Raw genomic sequence first — 12925 nt, 5'->3', positions numbered from 1 at the left:
TTTTCACAACACTGTTTTAAGACTTTGCCATTCCTTTGTTCCTAAAAACATTGCCACTTTTTTAAACACACAAATTCTAAATCATATAGATTGGGAACTCAGAATAGTAAGTTAATAAGGAAAATGAATTTTAAATAAAAGTTTCAGTTTTTATATAGAACACATTTATAAGAGAATATACACATAAATGAACACTGTTACTACTTTCATTCTTACACAAAACAAACTAACTTACTGTATTTGTAATTTAATTGACTCTACATCCTGAAGATTGCCTATCTGTATATAACTTAAAGGAGGAAATCAGTTCATAGTGAATTCCTGAGTCACTATCCACTGTGTTTAAGCCTTGTCAAAATTTATTCAAAAGAGAGATCAAGTTAACTGAATAACTGAAACATTAAATTTGTTCTAAGTATGCCATTTTGAAGTTGGATTTTTAAAAGCTGAATTGTTCTGACAGAATTCAGAATGGAATTGCCATAGAATTTCACTTTTTTCAGTCTTCCCTCTCTTCCTTTAAAATAAGAAAGCTTAGGCCAAATTTAAGGCTAATAAAGAACCATCATCTCCTACATCCTGTGTTCCTTAACTGCCTGCCACTCTCTCCTCTCAAACTTCTCTGCTTCTTGCCCCATCACCCTCCCAATATAATTATTAGAAAAAAGTTTGGCCATGTGGTACCTTATTTTTAGAGATAATCTAACCCAAGGTGGACACTTGGGATACTTTTAGGCAGGCTTGACAAATATCTTATGTTTTCCAAATACTTACTATGTAAAATAAAACAAAACTCAAAAAGAAATCAAGCATACTTGATATTGAAATGGAGCTTACCTTAGAGCCACGTTCATTAAAGATTATTTCTACATCTAGGATTTTGCCAAACTGCTGCAGAGACAAACATAAAACATTTATTTATGATCAGCTTTTTATCCACACACTTCACTCTCTTCTGAAATAGGAATAGTTTTTAACTTCTGTGTTTCTATTTGTTGGTAAGTCCCAATACCAGTTTCTGATTTTTCTTGATCACCAAGCTGACAGTTTTCTTTTTCACTCCTTTCTTTTCACTCCTTTCTTAATACACTCCTTCTTTTCACTCCTTTCTTAATACACTCACTCACGTATTATCTACCTTTCTGTATGGAAAGCTATTGTCTAAAGATATTCAGTGTTAACCCACTATATACTTCTTAACAGGGACAAGAACTGAGAATTTTCCTAACTACATCTCTAATTCTTTTAAATGTCTCAGTTTTAAAAAGCAAATCCTACTAAGTAGAATGATATATTATCAAAGGCTGTACCCCTCACTTTTTTTATTTATGTAAGTAAACCATACTCACTGTATAAAAATTAGAAAATATAAACAAAAAGGAAGAGGGAAAACAGAAAATAAAGATCATCTGCAATCCCACCATCGTAACATTATTTTAGTACACAGCCTTCCAGACTTTCCCTCAAGCACTAAACATCAGATACACTCCACATATTGCTTGTATTTTTTTTTAACTTAGCAATAGATTATGAACAACTATCTAATTCAATAAACATATATGTGTTACCATTTCCATAGGTTACATGCTATTTCCCACTTTAATATTTCTGCAACGAACATGACGAATATTTTAAATACCAATTCTCTTTAGTAATTATTTAAATATTTTAACACTTGGAAAAGCAAACAAAGCTAAAGACACAAAGCCTAAACTCCATTGTTAGGTAGTTAAATAGGTGACTAAGGGTTACACAAAATATAATAATTTTTTGGAAGGGGAGGGATATATTTAATATAAGGAGACAAAACTAACTGTTTTAATCAATACTTGGGTGAACTGAATTGAAGGTTATTTGCTCTAAATTTCCAGATATCTTTTTGGCTCATATTTCTTTCTGCATACTAAACTCATACCCAATATTCTATTTCACTTGGATTTCAAATCAGACTTTGGGAAATGTGAAAAAAACAAAAATGAAAAGAGCAAAATAGAAATCATGTTTTCCCATTGGACTGAATCATTACTATCTTTATCAAAACATATGTATTAAAAACCCAAATTTTCCAGAGTAAGACATCTGGGTTTGATTCCAGTTTCATCATTTAATAGAAATTTCAAAAAAAAAAAAAAAAATCAAGAAAATAAGAAAATGTCTTACTTTTAGATGGACCTTTTATTTATTATGTCTATCCTATAAAACTAAGATTTGCATGGTGCTCTAGAGTTTATTTCATTTACATTTTCTAATGCATTCCTTCTGGAGTAAGGACTATCTTACTTTTTATGGCTAAGGAAAACGAGGCTGAAAGAAGCAATCTGTCAAGTTTACAGAGCTAATAAAATGAAGCATGGAATTCCTGCTCTTCACCAATGCTACTGTCCTCCTAAGTGACAGATATTAACCATATGGAAGAAAATAAAGCAACTAGGTATCCCGCAAGGAAAAAATTATTTCTTTTGCACTTTATGCTTCATAGGAAGAGAATAATATCCAGTTATTAATTATGAAATATCTGATTTCCTTAAGTACTAAGTCTGACAGTTGATATCTCTGACATTTCACTTTGACATTTCTTGTTTTATATTTATTGTGAAGGTACATCTTCAGTCTTTCAAACACAGAGTTTGGCTTGTGATTATCTTTCAAATTTTTTTTAGAGCAATTTTTGTGAAACCATGGATAAGTCAAAAAGTCATGTTATTTTCGAATGTGAGTTCCGTCATGGAACCAATGCAGTGCAGACAGCTCGCGAAATATCAACAAAGTGTTTGGGAAGGATCTGGCTAATGAACGCACAGTACGTTGGTGGTTTTGGAAATTCCATTCTGTTTATTTTAATCCTGAAAATGAGCCACATGGGTGATCTGAGACCAAGGTGGATAATGATGAGCCGAAAGCTGTGGTGGAAGTGAATTCAGTTTATGTGTGAATTAGCAGCAAGGAACAAATTGGCAAGGTAAAGAAGCTAGATAGATGGGTTCCACATGAAACGAGTGTCAGAAGAGAAATCATCTCAAAGATTGCCTTTCTTTGCTATCATGACATAAAGGCGAACCATTTCTACACTGTATTGTTACATGTGATAAAAAATGATTCTTTCTGACAATTGGAAGCATTTGGCACAATGGTTGGATAATGATGAAGTGACGAAACACAGTCCAAAACTGAATATTCATTCAAAAGAGCTAATGGTGTGTGTTTGGTGGTCCAGCGCTGTTATTATCCACTATAGCTTCACGAAACCTGGTCAGTGGATTACAGCGGATGTCTACTGCAACCAACTAGATGAAATGATGAGGATGCTTGCGATTAAGCAGCTGAGATTGGTCAATAGAGACAGGCCAGTCTTCTTGCAAGATAGTGCCCAACCACATGTAGCACAAACAACACTGCTCACACTACAGAAGCTGGACTCAGAAACTCTCTGTCATCCACCATATTTACCAGACCTTGCGCCAACTAACTACCACTTTCTCCAGGCTTTGGACCACTTCTTGCAAGGAAAAATATTAAATTCTCAACAAGCTGTGGAAAAATACCTTTGGCGATTTCATCGCCACTTGTTCTCTAGGCTTCTTTACTGCTGGCATAAACAAGCTACTGTTAAGATGGCAAAACTGTGTCGATGATTTAGGCCATATATATTTTGATTAATTGTACTGCTTCTTATTTGAGATATAATAAACTACACTTTTGATTCAAAATTTGACACTTCATATTTAACGATCTAATACCCTTTAGGAAATCACTAACTGGCCTACACAGATCTTCAATGGACACTATTTTTTGGACTCAAGAGAAAACACACCTCTGACATTTGAGAATGTATTCCATTTTCACAGACCTCTGGAGACTAAGATTCTATATTATAATAGTTCTGACAGTTCAGCAGAGAACCTAATAACTCATGCTCCCAGGAAATTTCTTCTACATAACCTAAGTCCTTTATGCTGCCTTTTATATATTCTATTGCTCTCTTTTCTGTAGAGATGGAGAACAGATGGTTATAATTTTCTGTGTAGAAGCTCTTCAAGTACTTCAAGAACATCATTAAACCTCAGCTCTGGCATTCTTTTCAGTTGTGGAAAATACATCCAGGTAGTCAGCTCTAATGACAGAGCTTTTCTCCAGTGTCTTGTCACCATGAAGTGGCCATAGCCAAGACTTACAGAAGGGCATTTGCTTTTCTAACAAAGCATCAGACAGCTATCCTAATGGAATTTAAAAAATATTGATTATTTCTTGGCCAAGTTAAGAGAGGTAAATCAGCATTTTCAGCTGTCTTTAGAAACCTTTTCCTATCACCTAGTCTACTCTAGACATGGCTTTGCAAGTTGTCACACACATGAGGTGACTCTATGACCCAGTTTACAGGGACTAAGGTGTTTCTTGTTCCTTGAGATTTTCAGTGCTAAGACCGCCAAGATGAGATGGTCACCCCATTCACCCACCAAATGTAGTAAACATATCAATAATATGTTTAGTTTCACCTAAAAGAGCAACCATATACATTTTTTTAGAGCAATGATTCACTTGTCTGCACACTGGAAATCATCTGGGAAGCTTAAATAATATTGATGCCTGACACAGGCTCAGAAAAAATTAAGACTCTCAGCAGCCATTACTTCCCAACAACTTAAATCTTTGCTATTACACTTTTTTCATGATAGTGATTTCAGGAGGAAGTAAATAACTGAAGGAACACATCAGAGATAGCAAACCACCCTCTACACTTGACTTCAGATATTGGTCTTGACATCTGAGTATAAGCAAGGAAGTAAAAATACAACACTGAGGTACTATCGGCTTCACAGATATAATTTCATTCAATTCATAAGACTCTGAAAGGTAGGGATTACTATCCTTATTTTTATAATAGATATGATTCTGATATTCAAGCTCAAAAAAGACACATGAATTTCGCAAGTTCACACCCAAATAGAATTTGAACACAGACTCTTTGATACCAAAATCCACACTCTTTCTACTTTAATGAGCCACCTCTAAACCTGTATTCTCTATATTGTTTCTTCCTAGACATTGCAAAGGCTGAGTACAGAATGGCAATAGTGCCTCCCTGGACCCACTTCCTTTGGTTCCTGCAGTTGAGGGGGATAAGATAAGGTAGTATTGTACTGAGCTTAAATGAAAGGCAACAAAAAAACTAAGAAGTTGACAGTAGGAATAAGCAGGTAGTCCCCCAAATCATTTGCACATTAGAATCACCTGGCAAATCTTATAAAAATGCCTAAGCCCAAGTCCCGCCCCAGGCCAACTGAATCACAACTTCTGGATGTGGGCCACAAGCATCAATATTATTTAAACTTCCCAGATGATTTCCAATGTGCAGACAAGTGAATCACTGCTCTAAAAGAATGTATATGGTTGCTCTTTTAGGTGAAACTGAACATATTATTGATATGTTTACTACATTTGGTGGATGAGTGGGGTGACCATCTCATCTTGGCGGTCTTAGCACTGAAAATCTCAAGGAACAAGAAACACCCCAGTCCCTGTAAACTGGGTCATACGGTCACCTCAAGTGTGTGAAAACTTGCAAAGCCATGTCCAGAGTAGACCAGGTGATAGGAAAAGGTTTCTAAAGACTGATGAAATACAGAGTCTTTCTCAATTTATTTGTAGCTTAATCCTAAAGTATTAATCATTACTAACAATATATTTGGTGGATCAAATTCTATTTTAATTGTAAAATCCATAAAAGGACTTCAGAGACTTACCCCAAACATTTGCCGGAGGTCAGGGTCCCGGAAGCGGAAAGGAATATTAGAGACATGCAGCCGTTTCGGGGTAGATTTACTCTCTGAATTTTCACTACTTTGTGTCTGTGACTGCTGGCCATCTGTCTGTGCTCCACCTTCTGTCTGCTAAAGAAAGAAAAAAAATAACACTTGAAAACTAAACCCAATTACTTCACAAGAATTATGTAAAATATTTAAAGTCCTCTCCCACTGAATCATTCCCAAACAGGGTATCTTTAAGCAAAAATTATAGTTGTCCCTTCAAAGAAAAAACAAACCAGAAAAACCCCCAAAGATGTTATCTATGTTCCAAATGCTATAGTCTACAAAAAAAAATTTGGTCTTTTGAGTATTTATAGTACATTAGCAAAATGAGAGATAATGGACAGAGAAACACTAAGTGACTTGCCTAAGATCACGTGGAGCTATTATAACTGAAGATGTAAAAATAGTACCTTTATTCTTAGATTCTTAGTAGAGCTTTCTATTTTTGAGATCTTTCTATTTTGAAAATAGAGAGTCTATTGTACTTAGTTGTGGAGGTCACTGTATTTTTTGGTCTATCATCTCAGGCTCTCTCAAGGAAATAAGGGAGTATTTTTATATTTCACTCCCTTAATTAGTTCTAGAATTTATTACTACCACTTTGCCAAAGTATTATTATAATGATATTATTTATGAAGAAAAGAAACCTAGTGACAATGAGCAATTTGCCTGAAAACTGAAGAAGCTTCTCACTCTGAAACAAATCTGTACTCTCCTCCCTAATTTATGCAATTCCAGTTAATATTATTATAGGGGAACACATTCTTCTGCAGCCCAGAGCAAAGTGCATTTAGAGAATCTAACTGGCAATTTAAGAACCTTATATTTTTACTATTCTCTATGAAGTGCATGCCAAACTGGATGGCTTGCTGAACTGATTAAACCAACATACTTTTAAAACAGGAGTGGAACTTGCTATTCTTACTCTCTCAATCGAGATAGAACTGAGTCCCTAACAGATATGGATCCCCTCCTCTTTGACCCAATGTTCAGGCTAAAAGAAGCTGTGAATCAGAAATACTTTTGGCTCAGAGATGTTAGCAACCATCTTGAAATGAAGTTTGAAACTTTAAAATGCAAAGGATAATAAGGAATAAACTCCAAATGAATACTAGCTTTTCAAGTGTCAATCTAAGTGATGGCAGCTTTTTATCTCATTCCATTCAGGCCTTGCAGATGGCTTAAATGTGCAATGATTCATGTGATATAAAAATAGCAGAAAAAGGAAGAGCTACAAAGCAATGTTCTGTGAAAGTGTAAGGTTTTCAATCATCAATCTGGGCACAATGCAGACTAAACAAAACAAATTCCATTCAAAGATGAAACTCACTAAGTTACTAAAACAGCATCATGGACACCAACATGCAGTCAAAGCAACAAGCATCAATTACAACTAATGCTCATTCAAACACCTTCAAACTTGCCTCTTACATCTCACAGCTGGATCACATAAAACTCTCTCTTCAACCAAACTTTAAAACCACCAGATATGATCTGTGAGATGATGATGTAACTCTCCGAGGAAAGTTAAAAAAATTAATTCTACATGTGCCAAACCACAGTTTTATATACAACTTATATATGTAGTCCATGTAACCTGTCATAGTGTATGTGAATGGCAAGATTAATGAAAATTAATGATTAAAGTATGTTGCCCAAGGTACTTATCTGTTGCTCTTGATAGTTCTTTGCTGCCCTAAAGACATAATTTAAGGTCAGAAGCCAGACTGGTTAATTTTCCAGTATGTGGTGAACACTCATATTTTTTTAAAGTATGAAATCTTTAATTCTAGGGATATCTGCCAAGTGGAAAAAGTGAACTATCATTTCCAAAATTCTCAAGCCTTCTGATCTAATGTAATTTTTAAACTGAAGTTTAACATACATAAATAAAAATCACATCGGATCACAACCTGGGCTGGATTTAAAAAATGCACAAATCATAAGCAAAGAGCTGAATGAATTTTCACAAAGAAAGTACACCCATGCAACCATCAAATTAGATCAAGAAACAGGATTCCAGGGGCACCCTAGGGGTCCACTCCAGTCACCGTTCCCCTGACAAAGGGTCACCACTATCCTGACTTCCAACTCCATAGATTAGTTTTACCATTTTAAAACTTACTTAAAAAAAAGGAATCACATAGTATGTACTTTTTTGTATTTTGGCTTCTTTCCCACATTATATTCATGTAACACACACATATTGTTGTAATTTACCCATTCTTATTCCATTGTATAAACACAAAATTTATTTGAGCTGCTTCCAGTTTTGGATATTAAGAATGCTCAAGCAAGTATTTCTGTTGGGTCTATATCTATCTCTATATCTCAATCTCTGTCTCCATATATCTATTACCTATCTAGGAGTAGATTTGCTAGGTCAAGGATATGTGTACGTTCAGCCTTAACAATACTGCCAGTTCTCCAAAGTGGCTGTACTAACTTACATTCTCATCAACTGTGTGTAAGAGTTGTAGCTGTTTGTGGTATTGTTGTTTTCATTTTAACTATTCTGGTGAGTGGCATCCTACTGTGGCTTTAATTTGCATTTTCCTAATGATTAATGAAATTTACCACCTTTTCATGTGATCACTGAACATTTTGATAACTTCTGTGAAATTTCTGCAAATCTTTTGCCCATTTTCTATTAGGTTGACTGGTTTTTGCTTATGATTTACACCTCTTTATAAATTTTGGATATGAGTCCTTTGATAGATGTATTAATCATTTTTTCATGCTCTGTATTCCAGCTCTCAGATTTTTGACACAAATATTTTATCTTGCTGGTGTCATCACCTGAAACTGCTCTACCACCAAAATGACTAATTCTTTTTTTTTTTTTTTAGAGAAATACTGATTTTAATTAAACACAAGGTAAACTCTAGGCATCCGTCATCTTTCAGCCTAAAAATTAGCAAAACCTGTTGAAACAAGGCACGGATTTTTTCCCCCCATATTTGTTACATTGTGGCTCCAGTTACAAAAAAAATTTTAATGAAAATGTTAAACACAAAAATAGAACTTTGAGACTTTAAAAAAAAGAGTATAAAAAGCCCCATAAAACTTGAATGTTGTTCCTTAATTCTACAAAATAGCACCAGTAAGAAGAGCAAAAGGTGTTAAAAACCATTATGACAGCATTTCTGAAATGCAGCTTGTCTGAACTCCCATTCCCGCTAAAAATGACTTACATTGGAATTAAAAAAGGATTTTAAAATTTCCGGAGGGAGGATCCAGCTTTTATTGCAGTTTTCCCCCCTGCCATCTCTTAGATGAGGGGAATGTGCTTCTGCCCCTGGCTGTCACTGCCTCTGAGTTTAGAAAAAAGATGAGGAGTTAGGTAATACCCACCTAACCTGGGGACCTGTGCGTGGAGGAGTCTGGAGGGTGCGTCTTTTGGAGAGGAGATGGGGAGGTCTTACCGAAGCTCTCTCCTTCACACCCCTCACATAGGGAAGAGATACCCAGGAGCTATGCTCGCCTGCATGGCATATGGCAGCATTTATCATGTAACTCAGCACTCCCCTTCCTGAGCTCCCCGGAGGGCTCTACTGCAGTCACTTGGAGGGATTTAGCTAAGGGTGGCCCCTGCCCTGGGGTCTGTGGGGAAAAAATAGCCCTGAATGTGATGATGATGTCCTCCCTGCCGAAATCATCATCACTGTGGAAAATACTCTAACGGCCCCAACAAAATGACTAATTCAAACACCTGCTTTTTAAACAGACACTATTATTTTTTTCCATATATTTGCTCAAAAATCCCCACCACAACAATTATTTGACTTCACTGGACCCAACAAACATTGATTCTCCACTTCCCTATCTCTAAGCCCTCACCTACAGGTCTTTAGTTCCCTTTCTACCCAATTTAGGTTTCAGAATCTGTCATTTCAATCTCCTTGGTAGAATCTGCCCATAAAAATTGCAACACTCAATAAATCCAACCATCAATTTAAAAAAAAAACAAACTTTTTTTTTTTTTTAAGAGACAGGATCTCACTCTGTTATTCAGGTTGCAGTGCCATGGCATGATCACAGCTCACCGTAGCCTGGAAGTCCTGAGCTGAAGCAATCCTCCCACCTCAGCCTCCCAAAGTGCTGAGATTATGGGCATGAGCCACCACACGTCTGGCTTCATCCATCAATTTTATCTAAGCTTGAACCTGGGCAGGTAACTGTTGCTGGAGGAAAATGATTCAACTGGGCTACTGAATAGCACAACAGATGTACAATCACCAAACCAAAAATGTTGCCCAGCAATCTACTAAGTTTCTTCAGCTAGTGTTCCTACTTTCTACAAATACTACTTCAAATTGCCTTTCTCGCTTTAAACCTCGGATCTTTTCTTCTTTCAACTTATACAATTTTGTTAAAAAATGGGAATTCTCTATAAAATAGCAACCATTTCTTGAGTGCCAGACCCTGATCTAAGCCTTTTAATACTATTAAATAGTGTTTGCTAGCTGCAAGACACTGGCCTAAATATTTAACATATTTTAATTAATATAATTATTTCAACAATCCTGTGCAGTAGGTACTATTTTTTATTCACATTTTTCAGATGAGGAGTCTGATGAATACAAAGACTAAGTTATGGAGCAGGGATTCAATCCCAGGCAGTCTAGCTCCAGAGTATATGGTCTTAACTACTATATTATATTGTACTTTACATGTATTATTATTATTATTATTTTTTTTTTTTTGAGACAGAGTCTCACTTCTGTTGCTGGGCTAGAGTGCCGTGGCGTCAGCCTCGCTCACAGCAACCTCAAACTCCTGGGCTGAAGCAATCTTCCTGCTTCAGCCTCCCGAGTAGCTGGGACTACAGGCATGTGCCACCATGCTCAGCTAATTTGTCTATATATATTTTTAGCTGTCCATATAATTTCTTTCTATTTTTAGTAGAGACAGGGTCTTGCTCTTGCTCAGGCTGGTTTCGAACTCCTGAGCTCAAACGATCCATCCACCTCGGCCTCCCAGAGTGCTAGGATTACAGGCGTGAGCCACCGCGCCTGGCCTACATGTATTATTTTAATTCTCACAATACCTTTTTGAAGTAGATACTATCATTATCCCCAATTGACAGAAGAAGAAACTAATGCATAGAGAGGTTAAGTTAGTTGCCCAAGGTTACACAGTAAGTGGCAGAGTAAGGATTCAAAACTAGGTATCTCAATTTCATGTGCTAAACCACTTCCTTTCTAGCACTGCACCCATCTTCTTCTCATTAGAAGGGAGAGCATGTGTGGAACCCACCCCCTCTCCCCTTAGGACTCTCATCTGATGAAGCAAGAGTCTCCTGGGTAAGAGATGGGGAAGTCTACACTAGAGGTGACATGGTTAGTCAGGCTAGGAAGGGGAAGAGAAGGGAGAAAAAGAAAACCTGCAAAGGCACACTGACATTTAATTAGGAAAAAAGCCAGAGAATTGCTAAACTGATACTCAAAGGGGCTGAAAAGTGGTTTTCTGTACATAGTGGAAATAGGAATAGGAAATATTAGTCATACTATGTTAATGTAATGAAATGAGATTATATCTCCCACCTGACATTCTCACTTTAAGTCTATCCCAATATAGACTACTAGTTGCTAAAATATACACATCAGAGAGAAAATTTAAAAGTTTTTAGGCCTTATCTTTGTGAAAAGTAGACAGTTAAACTGTTCTAAGAAAAATCTCGGTTCATAACAGCACTGGTTTGCGTTATTTTCTATTGTTAGCTGCTGAGCAACTTTGCTGACTGTATAAACAACCTCCCAAGGTTGTGTTTTTCCCTTTTGTGGTCATTCTCTGATCTAATGTATCCACTGGGCAGGAGATAAAACAGAAGATGCTGGAGTCTGTTTACTGACAGTTTACAGTGAGGACTGGCAGCAGTGCCGGCCTGATGCAATCATACAGCTAAAGCCTATACATCTACCCTTCCAACAAGTCATCTCGAGAGTGCGGTCGAGCTATCTGTCAACACTGCATGGGAGCCTGGTGCAGCTTACATTTAATAGCAAATCAGATTTTTAAGCCTCAAACCCTCATCCTAGAAATGAGGACTAAAAGTGTTTTTTTGTTTTTTTGATGACTTCAAACTTTTAAAATTCTTATATTAAATAACTGGGAAATGGATTCATTTTTCTGACTCTTTCCCCTATGGAACAAGGGAAATATTTTAACTGTTTACACATTGTGGACAATGCTCTGTCATGGTCTGAAAGGGAACTCTGGATGATATAAGATAAAGTATGACTTTTTCTTTCCTTAGTCTGAAAACATAATCTGAGATACTAAGGAACCTCCTGATGAATTCAGGAATAATATCTTGATTCATGGATTATACATTTTCTTCAATATTTATTTTTTTCTTTTTTTCCCCCATAGATGTCTTTATTTCATATTTTCACCTCTGTGAGGCTAAAGGAAAGAAAATAGGAAATTCAATTTAGTATAGTAAATTTTTTGAGAATCTGATTCATGTCTGAAAACATCTGTTTAACCCTCCCATTTTAATGATAGTTTGGTTGGGTACAGAATTCTAGCTTGGGAAAAAAAACCTTTCAGAATTTTGAAGGCAACTCACAAGTATCTTCTAGCTTTTAGTCCTGCTGCTGAGAAATTTGAAGACATGATTCCTATCTCCTCGTATGAGACTTTTTTCTCTTGGCTTGTAGGTTTATCCAATTATGCCCAGTGTTCTACAACAGTACCTATAGTGATATGTCTTAGTGTAGGCTTCTTTTATTTTCGTCTATTTTGCTGAGAATTCAGGGGTCTCTTTCAAGTTGAAAATTAATGTCCTTCAGTTCTGGGCAGTTTTCTGGAATTATTTTGCTGATGATTCCCACTCTACACATTTTATCTTTCTTTCTGGAACTTGTATTATTAGATATCTTCTGGACTAGTCCTCAATTTTCTTATCTCTTCTCTTGTACTTTCCATCTCTCTGCCTTTTGGCTCTACTTTCTTGAATATAGGTCCTTAATCTCTTATTTGAAATCTCTCGGGGCAAATGTGTATCAGAATTCAGAATTTTTAGAATTTTAGGGAGGTAATACGGTGTATAACCCATAATGTAATATCCCCCACCCTGCCCCAAGATACCTGGAGCAATGATATTCCCCTAG

General features: G+C 36.2%; 1 protein-coding gene and 1 long non-coding RNA gene across 19 annotated transcripts in view; one reads left to right on the top strand and one right to left on the bottom strand.

Moving 5' to 3' along the window:
- RBFOX2 (RNA binding fox-1 homolog 2) overlaps positions 1-12925 on the bottom strand; it is a 270397-nt gene that overhangs the window by 38183 nt on the left and 219289 nt on the right. For 10 of the 17 annotated variants that reach the window (XM_045552977.1, XM_045552982.1, XM_045552973.1 and 7 more), the window contains 2 exons: positions 5742-5888; positions 838-891 (listed from right to left, as the gene is read on the bottom strand). In XM_045552977.1, the coding sequence (XP_045408933.1) occupies positions 838-891; positions 5742-5888 (201 nt within the window). The remainder of the gene's footprint in view (positions 1-837; positions 892-5741; positions 5889-12925) is intronic. The other 7 variants (XM_045552979.1, XM_045552983.1, XM_045552975.1 and 4 more) reach the window with 1 other exon arrangement.
- LOC123639315 overlaps positions 1-12925 on the top strand; it is a 95367-nt gene that overhangs the window by 41831 nt on the left and 40611 nt on the right. The window lies entirely within an intron of this gene.

Source organism: Lemur catta, chromosome 6 (genome assembly GCF_020740605.2).
Source record: "Lemur catta isolate mLemCat1 chromosome 6, mLemCat1.pri, whole genome shotgun sequence".
In the NCBI taxonomy this organism is placed as follows: domain Eukaryota; kingdom Metazoa; phylum Chordata; class Mammalia; order Primates; family Lemuridae; genus Lemur; species Lemur catta.
The sequence above is the reverse complement of the archived record's forward strand: the minus strand, read 5'-3'. Positions and strand labels throughout refer to the sequence as shown.